The 22,738-nt window shown below is 41.8% G+C and overlaps 1 protein-coding gene across 1 annotated transcript in view; it reads right to left on the bottom strand.

The window, feature by feature from the left end:
• Positions 1-463: 463 nt before the first annotated feature.
• Positions 464-22,738, bottom strand: part of ACTN2 (actinin alpha 2) — a 54,033-nt gene continuing 31,758 nt past the window's right edge. Inside the window, exons 12-21 of the mRNA XM_083606009.1 lie at positions 20,913-21,063; positions 17,050-17,158; positions 15,627-15,767; positions 13,790-13,972; positions 12,497-12,631; positions 10,977-11,156; positions 8,137-8,283; positions 3,503-3,568; positions 2,451-2,609; positions 464-1,809 (exon numbers count right to left, since the gene is read on the bottom strand). Of these exons, the coding sequence (XP_083462135.1) occupies positions 1,651-1,809; positions 2,451-2,609; positions 3,503-3,568; positions 8,137-8,283; positions 10,977-11,156; positions 12,497-12,631; positions 13,790-13,972; positions 15,627-15,767; positions 17,050-17,158; positions 20,913-21,063 (1,430 nt within the window). The 3' untranslated portion in view covers positions 464-1,650. The remainder of the gene's footprint in view (positions 1,810-2,450; positions 2,610-3,502; positions 3,569-8,136; positions 8,284-10,976; positions 11,157-12,496; positions 12,632-13,789; positions 13,973-15,626; positions 15,768-17,049; positions 17,159-20,912; positions 21,064-22,738) is intronic.

Here is a 22,738-nt window from a genome sequence, read left to right as displayed (position 1 = left end):
CTTAGATTGTGTTTCAAACGCAAACAGGTGCACAATATCATGTGTGTAACAGATGCTAGACTTGGGATCCTCAGATACCTCTCTTGGCACCCACCACCCTGCCCTTTTAAACATTTTTAAAATGTCAATGAGAATTTTTCCAAATGTGCCCCAACTTCCCAAAACGCTGGAGACCATGTGCTGCTTCATGAGAAAAACAATGTGTAGGGCTCACCCAACTCTCCTGAGTCAACACCTTTGCTGAGAAGCAGTTTGCCACCACTCCTTATGGTCAAATTATTACTTATAAGCATAGTTGACATTTTCTATGTAAAAGAAATAAAAGATGGTCAAGTGGCTTGCTAAGTAGAGTTCTCCAAAGGAAATCAACTAAATTGGGAGAAAATTTGGGGAAAAACATCAAGTATATCTAGTTGTGCATTGTTTTGAAGGTATACTGAATGAATCTCCATAACTAAATCCATTTTAATGTTTGAAAAGCAGGCTTTATTTAACAGGCACATTTTAAGAATACAGGGCTGTATGGTGTTCTTTGCCATTTGCTGATACTTCTAAGTGCTTGCATTGCATCCCCCCCCCACGACTGCTTCAAGTAAAAAAGTTTATTGCTCTATATAGGCTTCTAAGATGACAAATGGTTACCAATAACCTGCCATACATTTGCTGTACTAAGGTAAAAAAAAAACCTGACTAAAAACTGACATTCAGCATTAATCAAGAACAAATGCAGCAGAACAATGAACACAGCATAAAGCAAAACAGTTTAACACAAACATGTTGAGCTTCTTTATATTATCCTGTTAATTTTGTGCCCTTTCAGCTGCCCAGGTAAAAGCCAGGTATTAGGTGATAACCAATATTAGTCATACTCAAGAGCAGAGCCATTGAAATAAACGGACTTCCGTAACTTGTCTGCTGATTTTAATGGCTGTGCTCTGACTATGACTTAGCTGAATATAATCTATTGCTTTAAATCATCCATCCATTGACATAGAACTCCTGAGGCTCTGTGACTTTTATGCCAACAGAAAGCCAAACCAAAATTAAAAACAGAGTTACACATTAAAATAAATAAATTAATTAGAGTTCAGTATGATATTAGGTAGTATGTTCTTGGTTTGATTCATTTCCTTGTTTCTCTCATATATGCAACTCTACCTGCAGAAGCGTGCTAAATCTGCTCTCCACAGATGAGAGCACTACTTCAGCATGAGGGTAAAAAAACAGGCACCTGGAGGGGAGACTGTGAAAGACTCGCATAAAGTGTGGATAATTCTTAAGGAAAACATTTCATGAATTTTAATGTTTTAATGGGCTAAACTTTCAAAAGGTTTCGATATTTTATCTTTTTCCTGAGGCTTCCTAACTTGACACTGAGAGAAATACTTCGTACAGGCTTTGTTTTTTTACTTTAAATTACAACCAGGTAAGGCGTTAGGCAAATGCAGTGGGTAACTATATATGGCTGACAAACTACATATGAACGATGTAAAAAACTACCAATGCCGCACACTTTATTTGATATACTGGTTACTCACTGAATGTACCTGCTAAACTTATTTTGAAGTCAGCTTGCCACACTTTTCAATGAGCAAACTCGAGGGTAATACATATATATTCACTTAACATGCCTAAGGTGACCGCTGCTCGTTACAGGTCACTTTCGCCATACAATGCTGATGAAAATGAGGTATAATCCAGAGCTCCAGGAACACCACCTGGACCTTTGTAGGCTGGCATTCTTTTGATGCAGTACTGAGCTTGCTCGGGTGGCAGTTCTCGAAGCAGCTCCTCAGCAAGAATATAAGGCTGCAAAGATTTATAAAAAGGAATTTCTTCAGAGGTTTTCCTGTAACTTCTCAACATCAGAAAAAAAATATATATGAAATATTTATTGTTTATACCCTACAGTGGCAATTCTATAGGGCTGGTCAGAAGCCCAGGGAAACTGTGATATGCCATAAATATATCATACTGCATTCTCATAGCTTTTCCTACCAGTTATGCTAGGGCATTTCTACATATTTTACAGGCCTCTGATACAATTGATTCACACAAGCCACATGACACCCATGTGTAGCTCCTCTGATCCTTGGCATTTTTCACTGCAAGCTAGGATTGTGCAGCAACCTGTCTGGACAAAATTGTGCTTTCCTCATTAGAAAATTTGAGCTTGCGTGTACTTTTTAATTTCAGCTGCAGAATTTGGGGCCTGTAGAATTTGTAAAATTTAGGTCAAGTTTCTCTAGAATTGCCATGAGCAGACTTGTCACTCTGGTTTGCCAAAACCATCCTGCTGCTATCCTTTATTTAAGCCATGTGAATATTATTTAACCTGCTGTTTTCAACCTAGGTTATAGAACATTTTGTTCAGCTTTTCTAGCATTTGGGTATCCTGCATGAGCTGAGGGAAATGGAAAATCCCACCATCTGCAGACAAAAACACTGACCTTATCTGAAGCCAGGATCTTGAAAGAAGCAATAACTTGTTCAGCAGTGTCAGTGTCTGCAGTCTCTCTGGTCATGAAGTCAATAAAAGATTGGAAGGAGACTGTTCCCTGACCGTTGGGATCAACTAAGGACATGATTCGGGCAAACTCAGCTTCACCCTTGGGTACGATTCAAAATCAGTCATGGTAGAGGGGAAAATAAGAAAGAATTATATAAGCAAATATATACAACCTCACAGTTTTGCTTTCTAAAATACAAAATTCACTTCGTGTGTCCAAATTGTCATTATTTTTATGTACGCAAAAATTTCTTTTAAGTATTTTCCGATAGGAAGGGGCTATTTCATAGCCATGGGTCACAAAGAGAGCTTAAGCCCACTGAAATCTAGTGCTTTATTCAATTGTGGTCTTGAAGCATAGCACAAATACCAAAACTAAGCATAACAAACCAGAGGTGGAATTAAAAGTTGCGCTATTATGATAGTTTGGTCAGCACAAGTGTTTCTGCTTGCCATATGGAACAATCTCCCCTATTCTCCCCTGTATGCTCTTCCGGGGGTTCTTCTGGCCACCCAAAGCAGGTGGGGGCATGCAGAGGAGGAGACCAGGGAAGTCTCATTGCAACTCATTGTGCTGGCTCCTGTTCACACAAATATTCAGTTGAATCAGGTCTCACGAAATTTTAAACAATCAGTTTATGGAGCTGCTTGGTTTTATTAAAAAAAAAAAATTAAAAGATTTACTTTATCCAGAAAAGTAATAGAATATATTCTGGTGTATTTGTATGTCTTTGTGAACATAAAATTTATCTGTGGATAAATAATGTTTAAGTTAATGTCTATGTCCACAAAGGCATACAGATACATTTGTACATGGCTATAGGGGTGAAGAAACAAGTTTTCTTCACCCCTATAGGATTTGAGTAACTTGAGTTTGGCTGTGGATGTTTTATGATAGCATCCATAATTCTGCTAGGGCACCTGTAGTGTAAAATGCTGTATCTGTAGCATGTGGAACACTTTAACAAATCAACTGTATCTTAAAATTCATACCAGATCATAGCCCATGGAAATTAAGCAGGCTCTGAAGTCATCATGGTCCATAAGCCCATTCTTCTTCTGTTGATGGGAAGAAGTACACAGAACATAGCAAGAGAGGTTTCACAAATCACAAGCAAGAAGTTCATCAGGAGTCCCATGAAGTTAAAATAACCCCACCATCATTTGCATGATACACAGGGTGTTTTTTGACGGACCAGTCCAACCATCAGTTGAAGGGAGGAAGAAGTAGATTACATGAAAGCAAACATCACTAGAAATAATGTCAGAAAAGGGCCAATGAGATGCAGCAAACAGAATCAAAGAAGACAAAGTGGCAAGGGGAAAGGAAAGTTTAACACTGGAGTGGCATACATTTAATTGTTTTTAACATTAGTGTTGTAACATCTGTCAAGAATTACAGTGCTTTTAAAGACTGATTTGTAATATGGGCATTGTTGGCATGTTCCCCCAAAACTGATTTTTTGAGCAGAAAGTACTTATTTGTGGGACTTGGAATTATTTTATAGTTTTATTTGTTGGAGTGATGGTTTGCTTTGCATCCAATTATTGGATTCCTTTGCCTAGGATCAGGATAAGTGGAATTAAAAGGTTGCATGTTTTACCCTGTGGTGGTTTTTTTAAGCTCCACTGGAAGGCAATTATATTAATTAAAGTAAGACTATTAACTGCAGAGATCTAACTTTAAATGAGACATTGATGTGGAGGTTACTTGAACTGATTGCCAGAGTTTATTTTACTATTTAGTTTGTTTTCCTGTATTCTTTCCACCTTTTCTAAACTGCAGACGCAAGCTTTATTCCATGGATGGGGTAGTAATAATAATAATAATTTATTTATACCCCACCCATCTGGCTGGGTTTCCCCAGCCACTCTGGGCGGCTTCCAACAAAATATTAAAATACAGTAGTTCATCAAACATTAAAAGCTTCCCTAAACAGGGTACCTATGAACTCCAGGTCTTGTTGGACTACAGCTTCTAACATCCCTGACAGTTGGCCAAGCTAGCTGGGGCTGAGTTCAACAACATCTGGAAAGACACAAATCTCTCATATTTGCTTTAACTGCACTGGTACCCAAACTGCCAGATTGTCATGTCATGCAGGGGAACCACAGAAGAGAAGAAGGTACACAAAAAATTAATTTGGGTTATTAAATCAGACCATTGATCTATCTAGCTCAGTACTATCAACACTGACTTTCAACAGTGTTTCAGATGCGACATTCCCAGCCCTATCTGAAGAAGGAATTGAACCTGGGACATACTGCATGCAAAATGATCCCCTGCCACTGAACTACAGGCCTTCCTTTACTGACCCAGAGAGCAGTGAGAGCGGTTAACACTTTCTGCTTTACCAACTGAAATCACTTGCCTCCTCCATAACTGTTCACCCAGAAGGGCAAACCTGGGTACCATATAGATAGATGACGATAGGGGAAGAGGTGTTCCTTGAACTGGTACTTATGCTAAGGGCCAGATGGAACACCTGCAGAAGTTCCATCAGGGAAGGACTGAGGTCTCTGACCACCAGTTGCTTATCCCTATCAAATATAAGCATGTAACAAAAATGAACTCAAAACAACTCTACTCTCCCTACTCTCCAATAGTAGGGTCCAATGGCATCTAGGGAATGGGGAGTTCTGATGCTCATTGCTTTGTGTCACAAGCACTTTATTCCAAAGGGTCTCAAAAAGCACAAACAACTTTCCATAAGGTAATTTCAGTTGTAATTGCTGTTGTATGTGGGGAAGAATTAGATTTCTATCCAAATTAGATAGAACTTATTTAAAAATCATTAAATTATATACCAATGTCAAAATTATTGCCATAAGAAAAGGTATTTGGACAAATTACTAGCTAACAAAAGCACATTTATTGTCTGAATAAACAATGGTGTGAAAAGGTCTGTTCTCTCTGACAAACACACATGCAACCCTTCCAGCTATTACCACCTAATTTAAGTGGACTAATCCCTAGAAAATCAGATCAAAGACATTAATAATTGGATCCAATATGCACAAGCGTTTAAACCATATTTATCAGGCAGGATCTTAATTTTATGGATCTTTACTGATTGTTCTTCACTGAATTAAACACAGCATTTCCTTTTATTTTTCTGCTTAAGTACATCATCCAATCAAAAGCACTTTTAGAAACAACAGAATTAATTAGCTCGAAAGCAATTTTCTTTTGCAGCTGTTTCTAAACAGGAAGAGTAATACATTCTAGGAGCTGCTTTTTTTTTGCCAGGCATGAATAAGCACATGCATAAGAATGTTATAGAACTATGTCTGAGAGATATGAGCCAGCCAGCCAAACACCACTTAATAATCTAACCCAGTGGTTTTCAACCAGTTTGTCATGGCACCCTGGGGTGCCTTGAAGGATGGTCAGGGGTGTGCAAGCAACACTGGCTTCTGTCCCTCTTTCCTTCCCTCCCTCCTCTGATGCCCTCTCGTGTCTCTGCCTCCCAAAAGCTTGTGTGGCTGTTTGTTGCAGCAGCCCTGGCTACAAGCTCCCCAGGCGAATGGTGCCTCTGGGGCTGGCCAAGGGGTGCTGGTTGCCAGAAGCTGAGGTGGTCTCAGAGTAAGCAAGCATCCAGCGAGGAAGCCCAGCCAGCCAGTCCACCAGCCCTTTCTGTTGGGAATGGATAGACAAGTGGGAGGCCAGGCAGGCAGGCAGATGCTGCACTGGCCTTCCTTGGGCTTGCTGTGTGCAAGGCCTGCTTGGGGCTGAAGGGGAGCCTTTCCACCATGCATGCCCGGCAGCGCTCCTTGCTGACACTGCTGCCTCCTAAGGTAAGGTGCTAGCCTCACGTTGACCTCTGGCCACTCTCCGTTGGAGGCCGCTCTCCTCTTCCAAGGCCCTTGTGGGGCAATGTGAGGAGGCACCTCTTTTGGGGGCAGTGGGTGGGAGTTCAGAGAACAGGGGCAGTGGCAGTGGCTGCCCAGAGGACTCCCAAGAAGAGTAGCTGATGGAACACTCCACAAGAGAGGGTGTTCAAGAAAGGGTGAGAGGCTGCTAGCTATGCAGGCAAGGGGTGACATAACTGGGTTCCTGAGCCCCACAGGTGTGTCGCAGAAAGAATAGTGGTCGGTCAAGGGAGCCATGGACTCAAAAAGGTTGAAAACCTCTGATCTAACCTATTAATCTGTGCAATTTCTGCTTGATTGGCCTTAGAAACAGGTGTCAACTACTTCAACCATCAACCAATCCCTTTGCGTATTTCACATTATGCTTTGTGCAGCACCTAAACACATGGTTGGTGGAAAATACAAATGAAGTTGTAGAAAAAGTAATAGGGTGCTGTCTGAGATTATGGATGAGTTCTGGGGGTGGTTGTTGGTGAGTTGTTGGAAGGTATTTAGCAGTTCAGGAAGCTGGTATGGAACACTGGAACAGGAAGTACAGGAAATCAATACAGAGAAGACGACCTTTAATTCAACTGGATTACAGACCCAGACTGAGCACTTCAGGGATGGGAATGGATGCTTAGATTATGTCAGACAGATGTCTAATATCTGGAAATACCTGCTAACCTCTGCAGCTGAAATCTAAACAGTCTATATTATTGAGGTCACTAGTATTTTGATTAGTTGGAAACTGGGAGTGAAAGTTACTTCCAGTTTCAAAGCCTGCAGAGGACTGGGGCTCTTTTTCAAATACCAATACCAACATCGTTGTTCCCTGAACTTTTCCTCTGCCTCCCTGACTCAATTTGTATACATCTTACCAATTTATGCTTCAACATTTCAGCCTTCACTTCTTGATAAGGGAGTATAGGATCACACACACAGAGTATTTATCCTCATCCCAAAATACTGAGATATAAAGTGGATTTCTTCAATGATCCTGACTAAACCACATCATGCACACCCCTCATGCTTTGGAAGTATGTTTGAAGGTTTTGTGGGGTTATGCTGCAAAGACCTGCCCCTGCAGCCACCACATTCTCCAGCCATGGTCTGGCCAAGATCATGTGGAAGAACACTATGTACATACATATGTTAGTCTGCATATAGAACCCAGGCCCACCCAAAATACACCTGGAGGGGGCATGACTGGCATGAGCAGAGCAGTCCCACTCACACATTATTTTGATGCACACAGGGGATTTGAATTAAGCGTTTTTCACAGAAATGGGGATGAGTGGGGTGGAGAAAGAAGACAGTGACTTGAGTACAAGGACAGGAATACTGCCAGGAAACAGGAGAGACGAGACCTATATCAAGGCTGTGGGGAAACATCTCTGGAATGTTTGTGCTTCTCTGGATGAGAAGCTCTGGTTGGCCAGGAGTAAAGGTAAAGGTAAAGGGACCCCTGACCATTAGGTCCAGTCGTGACCGACTCTGGGGTTGCAGCGCTCATCTCGCTTTATTGGCTGAGGGAGCTGGCGTACAGCTTCCGGGTCATGTGGCCAGGAGTAAGACGTTCCAAATAGATTTGGGGTTGCCCTGAGTGGGCACTTCTTAGGTAGAAAAGAAGATGTGAATGGCAGGTAGGGGCTTAGGGGAGGACTAAAGGAAGGCTTAATAAACAAACATTAAGACAGTAGCAGAGAAGCACACACATGCTTTCTGGCACACCAGTTTCAGGTTAAAAAAAGAAAGGAAATGGGCTACTGTACCCTGTCAAAGTGATTAAACGATGCTCTGAATTCATTCATTTGTTGCTGGGTGATTCCTTTGGCATCTCTTGTAAGAATCTGATTCTCAACTTCATTGATCGTTCGGGCAATGGTGGTCAGTAACAGCTCCCATCCAACACGAATATGCTGTGGCAGAGAAACCGGGATGCTTTAAAGACAGCCCAAGAGAAAACTGACTGGCAGATTGATTGAAACTACAGTGGCGCCTCGCAAGACGAAATTAATCCGTTCCGCGAGTCTCTTCGTCTTGCGGTTTTTTCGTCTTGCGAAGCACAGCTATTAGCGACTTAGCGACTATTAGCGGCTTAGCGGCTATTAATGGCTTAGCGGCTTTAAGAAAACAAGGAAACAAAGGAACAAAGGAAACAAACTCGCAAGAACTCGCAAGACGTTTCGTCTTGCAAAGCAAGCCCATAGGGAAAATCGTCTAGCGAAGCGACGCAAAAACCGAAAAACCCTTTCGTCTTGCGCGATTTTCGTTTTGAGAGGCATTCGTCTTGCGGGGCACCACTGTATTGATAAGTAGAACTGCTACCAAATACATAAAAGAATGATAGGTCAGAGGAAACCTACTCACTTAAACCAATTTGTATTCTGGTTTTCTATTTATCTGCATTGTTCAATTAGCAACTGAATTTCAGACAATGTTTTGACAAGCTTATTTATGAACACCAGTTACTGGCTAATAAATATTGTAGAAATATTGCCGTAAACAACATTTCAGGATGAGGACTAACCTGGCAGATTCGGAAAGGCTATGATGGGTGACTGCTGGAGAGATCCACTGCTAGGAATATTTTGACTGTGAATAGACCCGCCTACTATTGTGGTCTAGCAGAAGTGACACAATCCCTAGGTTATATGATCAGAGGTGGAGTCAACAGCAGGGCCAGGGCACTACGACAGTAACACAGTGACCAAGGATAATCATGGGGGTATATAAAGCGAGATTCAGCATTTTATAGTATAGGGAGGTACAAGGTGTGCCCCTCAGGTAAGCAAATCCTCAGCTACAACAAGCCTATCCCTGACTTCATTATCAGTGAAATACAAGCTAGGTATGCTCTTCCTATGTCTTATTTTCAGATGTAAGATGGAGGTTGAGGACAGGAGGGTGGGGACAAAGAGGAGGGTGGGAGTCAGAAGTGAAAACAGGCTTGTGTGTGTGTTAAGTGTATGTGTGTTTGTGGTGTGTGCACTGAGGGTGTGTGAGGGTGTTCTGTGAGTCTTCATGTGATATGTATGTGGGTGCACAAGAGAGCATGGGTTACCACAATCATTTGTTTTGGCCACACCCACTTTTGCTTTGGCCACACACCCCACAAACACGTGGAAGACTGGCCAAGGGACAATGTAGCCCTCAAGCCCTAGTCTAGAAGGAATGGGCACCATCCCTATAATAAATGCACCATCCCTGCATTTTTCCAGATCATGGGCAATGCTAGGGACTACTTTTCACAACTTCATTTGGTAAGGAAGCTATGCCTCAGGTTTGGATGTAGCAAATGCCATTCCTCCCATCGCAACTTTTGATATTCCGTCTTGTGGTGCCTGAGGTTTTCTAGAAGATGGAAGATGGTACCCAGCTTGGTGCTCATCTACATGATGGAGAAGAGTCTCTGGAAGCAAGTATAGCAGTACTCTAGCATCTGCACTGGTTTCCTGTAACTTTTAGGGAACAATTTAAGAGAACTGGGCGTCCTCCAGATGACCCAAAAGACTGCTAAGGGGAGAAAGAGAAGTATTCTTAATGGCTGCCTATTTCTCAGCTCTGCTACTGCCTTCCTCTGGGAGTCTGACAAAACAGTAGCATCTTTTGAAGGCAGCTAAGCCCATTCTATTTTGCAAGCATTTAGTGGAGATAAATAGAGGGATATTTTAGTTGTTATTTTTCTACAAGACACAATCTTTTACGATCCCATTTCATAAATCCTATTTTATTGTTGTTGTTTCCCGACGTGAGCCCTGAGGGATATTGGGTGAGATATAAATCAAATAAACAAATGATTTGTTGGGCTGTCTTTCTATTGTGAAATGCAAGAGCAAGTTCATGGTTCATTTTTTAAAATGCCACCCATTTAAAGAGTGAAGGGGTGAATGCATTCCATTGCTATTTTTCCTGTGCAACTATCTACATTTAAGATCAGAAGTTGCCAAGGTACACAGCAACTTAATCTTCTTAAGCAGCTTGCAATAGGACAGATGTCTTATAGCAGAATTAAAAAAACGTAAAGGGCTTTCTACAGCAGAAAGCATTCCATAGCTGAACCAGCTTTAGAACTGAGGCAGCAAAAAAGCTAAATGTTAAAGCTATGAGACAGGCATTTGCCATGAACTGACAAGATGGGCTTAGGCTAGGCACACTTCAGTCTCAGGTGTGCAGGATGGTGACAGAGTTGAGCGTTTAAATGTAGATCTGCCTCAATTACCAAAAGAGTGGCAGGTGCCCATTTTTAATAGGGGCATGAGTTTGAGGAAAAAGGACTGGGGAATAGTAAAGAGGCTGGGAGTTCTTCTCTGGGAGCCCACTCTGGGAACCCTAGTTTGCTGTGTGAACCAAGCCACTATCTGTGAAGCTCATTGAACAGTCTAAAACATTATATAAACACAAAGTATTGTTCTATTGCAATGCACATTTTCCTGTTCTAGAACTGCATGAAAACACCCTTGATTTCTCATTTGAATTCACACAAGAATGCACCATAAAGTTGTGACTATCACCTTGAAAATCATGCAAACAGCAGTGATGCTGCAGATAGGATACATAACTAAAGAATGTGCTATGTAACTAAATGGCATAGAAACGACTCAGTAGCTACCTCCATTGTGTAATTGGTGTGCTTATTATCGAACACCAGGGCTTCTTGAATCAGTTGATGGTCTCCTTCTAGTTTGTCAATATTAAGTTTGTAATTTATGATATTGTGCTCAAACTGCTTTAATTGGTTCATCTGGTCCTCTAATGGCCCTGCTATGTCAACAGAGCTCCGGGCAATTTCCTGCCAAAGGGGGAGAGAGAGAGAGAGAGGAAAAAATGTTAGTTTGCAAAATATATTTCTTCGTGGTAAATACATTTTAAAGCAGCAGTAAACTTAATTTACAAAAATCACAACGGGAGGTAGGAACACTCATATTTGTGCATTGGCATAGATAGGTATCTGTATATAATAATCAGACGCGTGGGGAAATTTTGGTGCTCCAGATGTCATTGGGCCATAGGCCATGCTAGGTGGGCTGATGGGAGTGGGGGGGCCAACAACATCTGGAGAGCCACAGGTGCCCCACCCTTGATCGCGACACTTGTGGATGTTACAGAAGATGGGTTACTGCCTAGTTCCTATTAGCTGAAAACCATACTGTCCAACTCAAAGAGTGGAAAGGTGTGCCTCCGGGAAGGATTTGACACTGTGGTCATGATCCTGCTCACCCACCCTAGTAGCAATCAGCATGGAGATCACCCACAGATCTGGAACACAGAACACTTGCAAAACCCTTCATCTGGAAACACCCCAAATAGTGCATGCTATACTTAGAAAGCTATTCCAAAATGTTTCTCCACCTGCACCACCCTCTTTGATGGTATGAAAGTTTTCACTTTTTTTTACTGTGAGGATGAGTCATAACACTATTATGACCTCAAGCAGCGTGTAAAACATATACAGACCTTTCTGCTTCTGTTTCCGCTCCACATCTTCTCTTATGTACCTTGTCATTGTCTCTGTTCTGCGTGTCACATCCCTCTTGGTCTCCTTCTTTCAATCCTGTCTCCGTGATCACATCCACACCATGCATTTAAAGCACTCTTAAACCATTTAAACAGGCATGGTTTCCCTCAAAGAATCCTGAGAAGGGTGATTGTAACTGTAGCTCTACAAGGGGTTGCCTAACAATTTTCAGGACCCTGAACAAACTACAGTTCCCAGAATTCTTTGAGGGAAGCCACAACTATGTTTGGAACTGTATCCCCACCATTCAGTTGGGCTATGTACCTTTCCTTATGGAGGCACTCCTCAGTAGCAAAATTGCTCTGCATCAACCACACTAGTCTCTCTTTCCCTGGACCTCCAGTACAACAAGATTCTCCCCATAATGCCTTTGTCAAATTCCCAGTTTTCTTGCTTTGGACTTACGCTGCCAGACACACCCACTCCTGACAAGGAGTATCCCATTTTTTCTGTTGTGTATTTTCTGGCACTTAAAAAAAGGTAGTAAGATTATAACTGATAGCGAGATAAAGTAGCCGTTCGTTAGTTTAGCACCTGTGGAGTGATGGAACCTTTGACATTCTGCATACACCTCTAAGGAAACAGTAAAAGCTGCACATCTCAGTCAGAATTACCTCCATCTTGGTTTGGATCCAGGGTCCAATGACATTGGCCTGAGCAGCAAACTGGCGACGCAGGCGTTCATTTGCATGCTGGCGGGCCAGCTCCTCTTGCAGTGATTGATCCCTTACTGGGACAAGCTGTTTTACCTGCCAATGTGCAAAATTGAGTTGGTATGTAGGAAGTCAGATGCTGAAACATAAGAGGATTGGGGGCAGCAGGAGGCTACAAATGCATGTGGCTGATTGTACTGAAATCGCTGACCTCGCTAAAAACATAGGCCATTAACTGTTAACAACTCATTATCAAATTGCCCCCCTGTGTGGGGGGGTGCCCCATGTTGGGAACCACGGCCTTAGATATTTTCACACATGAAGAAAGTAGTTTTAGGAAAGAATGACCCTTTCCACCCTTTCTTTCTTTCTTTTTTACGTAATACAGAGAAAAAGGGAAATGGGATTTCTGGAATCTGCTGCCTAAACTGACAGCTTCACCTTGTCTTATCGCTTTCACTCTTCCCCCTGAATGCTTTGCACCAACTGCAGCCATAGCAGGTGTGGTGGCAGCAGCCTATTGTTGAGGACCATTTAGCACAGTCAGTTTTTAATTAAATAAATGCTTCTACCATCTGATATCCAAGCCCAGAAGTCTGGCTTTCACATTTTGCTTCAGTAGCCCAAATGTAATATTTTACTTCAAGGAAAAAATTTCTACTGTGAGCATATTGCAATTACCATGTGAAATGCAGGTGCAAACAAATATTGGCTTGTATCTACGATATTTTTGGTGACAGCAGTACAGCCTCTCTCACTATCACTGCTGTTTTGTGAATTCTTACTTTTAATTTCCCTCCTTTTTAAAATTTCCTTAGTGCGTTATTCACTCAGTATTAGGGTTTTTCTTAAGTTTTGAAAAGCAGCAAGAGCAGTCTCTGCTCCGATACTTCCCTGCCATTTCAAGCCCTTTTCTTGAAATGTTTTTAAAACCATATCAGAAACACTAATCATAATCTGGCTGTGTGTCTCACTGCTGTCCCTCCTTACCTGCAAAGCCGTCCCCACAACAGACACCCATAATTATTTAAAAGCGCAAACAGCTTCATACATAGCTGTAACACCCACTCCAATCCTTCTTACTAGCTTCAGACCAACACTAAAAGTACAAAATTCCATTTTCAGGGTGGGAGATTACCCCACCTGTATGGAACCATTTGTAAAGTGTTAAAAATAATGTCAAATTCTGGAAAGGATGCATTTTCACTACACTTCCATTAGCTATAAACTACATTATTTTTCTGCTTACAGTACCTTGTCCCATTTGGTACGGATCTCATCCAGAGTGACAGTGGAGTAAGGGTTGTTAGGACTTATCCTGAGACTGTAACTGTTAATCACTTTTTCCACTTCATTATGGATTGATACAATAGCTTGCCTTTCACCATCTGCCTCAGGCAAAGTGGCCTTAAACTGTTCGTGGGCAGTGATCAAACTCTGAAATCAGAAACAGAGGAGTAAACGAAAGTTTACATACAGTTGCATTGCCAGCTATATGGCCCTGTGTCATATTCCCTCTCCCATCTCAGTATGTATGCAAATATAAGCAAGCTTGCATGGCTGATAAATTCCAAAGAATCAATGTAAAGCCACCACTTCATCATTATTGGTAGACAGACAAGAGGAGGCCCAGAGGGGTTAACTACATGTTACACAGAAATGCATGTAACAGAGTCCTGATTTCCCCCTTGTAAGAGGAAAAGCAGCTTGGAGGAGATTCTGGGTAGAGTTGTTTAAAGCACATGTTCTGAACCTTCCAAGGTGAAAATAATTATTGGGAAACTACCTGAAGTAAAAACAAACAACAACAACAACAAAACAGCAGGCAGAGAAAGTGCTAAGAATCCCTGAAATTGGGAGCACTTGTGTGTTGAATAGGGTTGTCATATTTCAAACAGTGAAAATCCATACAGAAAAGCTGAGCTTTTCTTAGTTTTGCCCAAATTTGGCAAATTAGCATGTTGTTGAGCTATTTTTAAAGAAAACCACCAAAGACATTGTGATACATCTGGATTTTCCCATATTCCGGCTATGTCTGGGAAACACATACATAACATTTAATTAGCCCATCAGTACACTGGTGCATGAAAACTTCTGTATGGGCATGAATTTAAGGGAGTTACAGTACTTGTGGCCATGATTGATTGTTCTAAGCTGTTCATCTCAAACTAAGAAGTTCTGCAGAAAATATTTTCAAGGGAAGCTTAATTAACCTACCCAGAACTCTCAAAAAGACAGCCCTAGCATCATATATCCATTACTGGTAATGGGGGTGGCCTTGTCAGTAAGCTGCCACACCCCAGACCCCACACCCCAGGAGAGGGCCCTCTGAACCCCAAGAACCTCTTCCTTCTTGCATGCTGCTTGTGAGCATGCAAGTGGTGGCAAGAATGAGGAGATGGAAGTGTCCCACACTGTCCCTCTGAGCATTTGTGTGGATTAGGCCAAAGGGAGAGGGTCAAAAAATGTACAGTGGATGCAGTTTAATTCAGAGAGGGAGGCCAGCTGAGGCCCAAAAATCTGGAGCTGGTGTTAGACGGAGTTCTCTCCCAAAAGCTGAAAGGCCAGCCAAATAGCACACTTAGCTGATGATTAGGTCTGTGCTGATCTCACAGTCTGTGCTGGCTCCATGCACAGAAGAAAAGAGAACGTCCTGTACTAAACATTATATTGAGGCTTGCCTGATGGCAGAAGCGCTGCATTTACAAATTTGGAAATGGTCCCTCCACTCAGTTACAATGACCTCCCCCTGGGCAGAGAAGGATGGGGATATATCTGGGCAACATGGGAAATAATGAAATGAGCAAGACTGAATTCAAGTCTCCCTGATCCAAGTCTGGCAGTCTAGTCATTACAAAATAGTATCTTTTGCCTCTCCGCACCCCATCACCACCATAAGATCCTGAAGATGCACGTGTCAGGATGAATGTGCCTAGTCTTTATTTTTTTCTTCTAACACACAAATAAGGACAAGCAATATTTGAAGCGTCTTTTAATAGGGCTGCAATAGTATATGCGCTTTCTTCACAGTGAAAAGGGAACATCTTCACTTCTCTAGGCTCACAATGAAAAATAAGAATAATATTATTACCTGGATCTCCTCTATGCTATGAACAATAAACATGTCTTGCAAGTCTTCCATTGCACCTTCCATCCAATTGTTGAACGGAGCAGCTCTCTTAGCAAACTCCAGGTGAAGCTGGTCAATTGTTTCCAACAATTTCTCTGTCCTCTGTTAAGTAAACATACAGAAAAGGACAAAATGAGCCTTGCTTTTAGAAGCGTACACTCACTTTGGCTTACAGTTTGGATAGGCTCTGCAACCCTTTAAAAAACACTACCAAAGTTAAAGGAAGTTCCGAGTGTACATGGGTAAAGGAAAGCAAAAGGGATTCCTGGGGACAGTCACTTGGGAGGTCATTGCTGGCTGTGTCACCACCAGTGCTACTGGATTTGACTGCTGTGGCATTGCTGTGTGTGCTGCGATTCAGAGGTTTGCACTGGAAGCATGTTCACATCATTCTGAGTTCACTGACTCCTTCCATATATCACCATTGCCACTTGCCCTTCTCCTCACTGGTGACCTTGGCTATGTTTCCAGAGAGGCATGTCTCTTTCTTTTTAAGGTTTTCTTTTCGTTTGTGTGTTGCGTGCTTTCTCCTCCATTTCTATGCTGAGTAGGCATGGATATGGCAGCCATTCCCTCACTCCCCCAGCACAAGGGGCATATAGGACTGGGAAGAGCCATAGTTCAGCAGCAGAATACATGTTCTGCTTTGCATGCAAACGGATCCAGATTCAATCCCCAGCATCTCCTGGTTGGACTGGAAATGGCCCAATTCTGAAAACCCAGAGAACCACTGTGAGTCAGTGCAGAGAATACAGAGCAAGATGCACCAATTGTCTGACTCGGTATATAGAATCATTGAATTTTAGTGTTGGAAGGTACCATGCGGGTCATCTAGTCCAACCCCCTGCAATATGGGGATCTTTTGCCCAGCATGGGGCTCGAACCTACAACCCTGATGTTAATGTTCTCAGGCTCTATCAACTGAGTGGTGACAGCTGCTTGCATTCCTGTACTAATATGCAGTTGATTTTCGAGGCGTGTTGATTCTATGTTTTCATTGTACTCTGAAAATTATCATGAGCGGCTTTGTGATCCAGAAATGGCGGGGGAAAGGATATAGATTAGTTAAACTAAATCAGTCGTGAATTGTAAAAAGAAATTCGCACCATGCCATGCACCAGCTTTCCAAAGGGTGGTGCTAGAAGCATCCCCTCAACTCTAACATCCACTTGCGTAATTTCTTTTGGCAGTAATGCGGGGACAAGTCTTTTATAAGCTAGTCAGCCTTTTTTTACACACACACAACCAAAAAAGAAGACAAAGTTAAGGGTAATGGAGCACCATAGAAAACGTTCACTCCGCATCACTCAGTAGTCTACCACAATCTGTTAAAAACCCTCAGCCAGCCTGAGAAATCCAAGCTGCACCTTGATGTCAGGTTTACCTCCAATGCTTCTCTCCTCTTCTGAGTGAGTGTTCCCAGCCTGTCCCACTGATCACATATCTTCTGGCACCGATCATTGACACTTGCAGCATCATGGTAGTCCAGTTCACTAAAAGAAAAGGACCGCCGTCATTAAGAACCAACAAAAGTAGGGAATGTGGTGGTAGAGACCATGCACCAAGACATGACCACACATTCTTCTTATTCCTACTACTACTACTACAGTGATACCTTGGTTTACAACCATAATCCATTCCAGAGGTCCGGTTGTAAACCAAAACAGGTTGTAACCCAAGGTGTGCTTTTCTGGTTTTTCACAGCAGGGAAAACTGGATCAAATGGGGGGGGGGCCTGGCATGGGCTGACACTGCGATGATGACATTAATGTCCAGCGGACGTTGCAAAAAACTTGTGAGCATGAGCAGCACCAGTTCCACCATCATCTCCAGTCCAGAATAGTGCTGAAACCGCTTTTCAACCCGTTTGCCTTGGAGGTCTGTCGTTTGAGAAAGTGGGGGGAAAGTCTAAAGCCCCTAGAGCTCATGGAACAAGTTTCATGGTTCCTTGGATCCTACCCTTGATTTCTGAAGTTTGAGACAAGACTTTATCTAGACTAGTTTTCTGCCAGATTAGCTGTGCGATTCTAGTGAGAGCCAATACATGCACTTTATCCTCAAGCTAGTTGACTTTTATGACTGGCTCATCATATGCTGCATTTAGCTTTTGGCTGCTACCAGCATGCTCTCTGCATGCCATTATCTAACACAGACATTGTTATGGTGTGAGTACATCCATACCAATTTGAAATTTAATCTAACAGGAAAACACCCTTTAAAATCCAGACAAGGAAAGGGGTGTTTGATTTCCTACACCTGAAAGGGGGATATCTTACGCTATATTACAGTGAGCTTTAAAGAGTTTCACGTGAATAAACAATAAAAACAAGAACTGGCTGGACTTCTGCTTGTGCAATGGAACTTCACCTTCCTCTCCTACCTCTGTCAGAACCCAAAAATCTTCTCTGGGAGGTTCTTCAGCCATCATATTTGGAGGGTGCACAGAGGGCTGCAGAAGGGTGTGTGTGTGTAAAGTCCATTGCATGAGCAGAAGTCTATTCTGCTCACACACAGATAGCATTGGATACAACCCACTGTGCCTTGCCATGATTATTATTGGCCTCTTAAAGGGACAGAGCTTGATAAAATAGGTCACTGATTCCCAGTAGCGTTAATCAAATGAAAGAAGCCACTATTTCATCTGTGTTACACACACTAATGGAAGACACTACTGGTAGGGGTCAAAGCAAACACTTACCTTCTCTATATGAGAACATTGGACCAGTATAATTTTATTTCTATGTGAGTGGAAAGAGATGTCCTAGCAGTATTCAGAATATGATAAATGTGTAAGCAAGTACTATATGAGATAAATTCCAAAGGGAGCATATGCAAACCCTTACAACAAATAAGCAGTGCTTATTTCAATGTATTAGTATTCAATTGTTTTAGGTTATAAATGGGGAATCCACTACTTCATCCCTTCACGATTTTGAATGGCTTTGCATCTGAAGTCTTGTCGCTCACACACTGTCTACTATTTCTGGGACTATACACTCTGGCAGTCAATAGCGGTTGTGAGTTGAAGCAGTCTTGCTCACATACACATGCATGCAGGATGTAGCCAGACACCCATCGGTCAACAAGCCTTTAAGAACTTTAACCTTTATGCTCTTAGCAGCTCTCAGCTGCTAAGAGAAAATGGTCGAGCTGACACTGAACTGTAACCAGTGTAGCTCAAGGTCACACACTCCAATTGTTCTCCAAAAATAGCAACCCTGCACTGCCAAGAGATGAAGACCAGAAAATATGGAGCCATGCCGACCCAGAAAGCAGAAAGGGAATAATTATCTCTCTGAAGGCCTGATTCAGTAACCAGCAGAGCTAATTGAAAAGCTATAATCAACATCATGTCCCAAGTTTCTTAGACAACCCATCTTTCTCAGAACCATTTCCAGAGAGGAAGACTTTATATCTCTAATCTGCTATTCTGTGAAAACTGTTTTGGGAAATGATAAAAAAGCTAGTTTGAGTGGAACTAAATTCTTGTAGCAATGACTGATTTGCCACTGATATTTAGCACTGATATTTAGTACATGGGAAAAGAAGAGCTAGTTCAGGTTGCAATATCCTATTCACTTACTTTAAATTAAGACCCACTGAAATCAGCAGCAATGATTAATTCTGATGAATTGTGCTATTCTTCCCAAGTACTATTTGTCTATACGCAGATGAAATGAATAAACGATTGAATGGTAACAGGAACCATGGAACAATTCAAAACAACTGTAATGGGTCCATTTCCTTTGAAAAGCATTCAGAATCTTCAATTAGTGCAAAGTGCTAGAGCCAGGAGCTTGATGTTTTGAATTCATCGTGATGGTTCTACTTGATTTGCACTGGCTGCCAATTAGTTTCCAGGCTCAGTTCAAGGTGTTGGTCTTAAGCTTTAAAGCCCTTACTGGTTTAGGACCTGGCTATGTTAGGATCTGTCTTTTCCTATATTTTTCTCCCCACACCATCTTATAATCTTGGGCCCTTCCCCAAATCCTCTGACCTCGGAACGTGAAGCTGGTGTCAGCTATGGGTCGGGCCTTCTGCCATTAAGTTCACCAGCCCTATTACTAGACTGCTTCAGGCAGTTGATGAAAGGCCTTTGGCTAACTCTGCCATTTTTTCTGCATCGGTTCTATGTTACTTATTGTGCTGCTGGAACTGGTTAAAGCAGATTGGATATTGTTAATTTATAAATTTAAATATGCATTGGGATGTTTTAGGGATTGTGGTCGCTTTACTTTGTGTTCATTACCACCTGCTAGTCAACCATCTTCAGTTTCCTTGCAGAAACAGTTGATGCAGACATTTTTAAAATAAAAAAGCGAATTCAACCTTTCTAAGTCCCACTGACCTTTGAAATCAGAATATGTTAAAAATGTTTCTTGTTGAAATCAATGGGGCATAACACAAGTGTAACAAGTGATGAAAAAGAGCAAATGAACACAAAAATAAAAATATGCACAGCTTGTATTAATGATCAACAAGACCTAAAAAAAATACATGTCGTAATCAGAGAACTCCATTATTCATGTACATAGGTTTACAGATTGACACTGTAGGTGGTATTCAACTTAGATTTGCTCACAACAGACCACTTTAAATTAATGAACCTCTTATAGTCATGGTCATTATTTTAAATAGGTGTACTCTGAGTAAAATTAAGTTGAATACTTCTCCGTGCTTTTCTGGTGACCTTATTTATTTACAACTCCCTATATCACATCACAAGTGGCATTTTATATTTGTGCAAGCTTGACTATGACATAGGAGAGAGAAATTTGGGAGTGCCAGGGCCATGGTATTAAAAAGGGCATTGATTATGTCTACAAACCTATTTGACAGCAAGGGATCTCTTTGCAAACAAGACATTATTTTTAAATTTGTATATCTATATTTAACATTGCTACACGCACATAAAGCAACAAACCTCTTTCAAACTTCTGTATGGCTCTTTCTCCCTTTGGCATCCCTCAAGCAAAACATGTAAAATCAGAAACGACATCTCACATGTCAGAGTTACTGATGAGGAAGCGGACAGAAAAGAAGGTTTGTTATTAGCCTTTGCCCTGCAAAGGCTTTTATTTTTAGTTTGGGAAGAAATAAGAAAGGTTTTCAACGAGGAGGCCAAGATAATAACACTTACAAAGCTATCTGTGGAATTCTTACATTGTACCTATGACACTATCGAATTTATTGGAAAGAGTTTATCGGGTAAATGTCAGCAGCTGCGTGCCTCTAAATGGAACATACTTCAGCTCTTGGGCTATGGCAGCGATCTGTTCCACTCTGTCCTGGTGAGCAGCCAAGTCACTCTCAAAAGCCTCATGTTTCCTCAACAAAGCACGGATCTCTGTCAGAGTCGCAGCTTCATAATCCTTTTGCTGCAGAATCTGCTCTTTGCCTGGCAGGAGGAAAGAAAATCCAAAACCATTTATGTTTCTCATTAGGAAAGCTGATTGCTAATGGCTCAAGTACACAGAGAAGCAGACCTTTGAAATCTGCACGTCTTTGAATTTTCCAATGCAGTTTTCCAACCAAATAAAGTGTAAAGAATGTATACATTAGGGGGAAGCTTGCATAAAAATGCATATATTGGTGAAAATAGCATTAAAAATACATTATATAGGGAAGGTCAGTTTGTAAAAATGTGTAATTTAGGGGAAATTGTACATAAATCTTCATGAGGGCCTTTTCGTTAAAAAATAAATCACAGGCTGATGCAGAAATGTGGAAAACCTAAGAGAAGGAGAAACTTAAGAGAAACCCAAACTGATAGATTTCTCCATCCCTATATGTCTTCTGAATGACCCAACTGAACACATCTCATCAGTCATGTTTGAATAGGTGCTTGATAAACCTTCTGTTTCTCTGCCTTCTACAAAAATCAGGAGGAGTATCAAACCAAATACATGCCTAGTAGGTTGCACCCCATCCCCCTTGACAGGTCAAAGTTTTCACAGGCTAGACACACATGGAAATGTTGCCTCACCAGCACCAGCCAGTGTGGTGTAGTGGTTAAGAGCGGCAGTCTCGTAATCTGGGGAACCGGGTTCGCGTCTCCGCTCCTCCACATGCAGCTGCTGGGTGACCTTGGGCTAGTCACATTTCTTTGAAGTCTCTCAGCCCCACTCACCTCACAGAGTGTTTGTTGTGGGGGAGGAAGGGAAAGGAGAATGTTAGCCACTTTGAGACTCCTTAAAGGGAGTGAAAGGCGGGATATCAAATCCAAACTCTTCTTCTTCTTCTTTTAATATCTTCCATCCTTAGTTTGGTAGTATCAACTTGCAAAAATGGGTACTTTCTGCAGACTTGTAAAATAGCTCTTGCTCTCTACGACTGCTTTGAACATGCAATATACGGAAAAACTGGGGGCTTTGGATAATGTCACTGTCTGTCTAGGGAAAGGTGGGAACAGGTAAAAATGCCTGAATTTTAAGGCACACTATTCCAGGATAAGAACATTCACAGTATGAAATTTTCCTGTCCTCTCCCCCACATCATACAGAAAAGCCTCTCCAAAGGGTTAGCTGAACAATGTGTGATGGGACACCAGGAACCTGTTGAGTGAGGAGGAAATCAGGCAAAACCAGGAGGAGATCTGTCCAATTGTGGGTGTTTCTTAACTCCCAAGGTTCCAGGTATTCCACACAGGATAAAAATGAGAATAACAGCATAATAACATTTTTTAAAAACTGGGATTTCTTCTTGTTTCACTTACAAATTATATTTAATTGAAAGGTTTCTTTCAATGCTTATGGAAGCCATATAAATCTCTCTGGCCCATTTAGCCATGTTTTTGACTCCTCCTACCAAAAAAAGTTTTAAAACGTTGTAAAACTTATTCCGTCTCAGCAGGGCTATATAAGAACATAAAGAGAGGCCAGTGTGGTGTAGTGGTTAGAGTGTTGGACTAGGGCCTGGAAGACCAGGGTTCTAATCTCCACTTGGCCATAAAACTCACTGGGTGTCCTTGGGCCAGTCACTACCTCTCAGCCTAACCTACCTCACAGGGTTGTTGTGCGGCTTTATTGAGAGAGAAGGGAGAAAACCATGTATGCCACCTTGAGCTCCTTGGA

The sequence above is a fragment of the Podarcis filfolensis genome, assembly GCF_964270895.1.
Source record: "Podarcis filfolensis genome assembly, chromosome: 3".
Taxonomy (NCBI): Eukaryota; Metazoa; Chordata; class Lepidosauria; order Squamata; family Lacertidae; genus Podarcis; species Podarcis filfolensis.
Note: the sequence above shows the minus strand (reverse complement) of the source record. Positions and strands in the feature narration are given on the sequence as shown.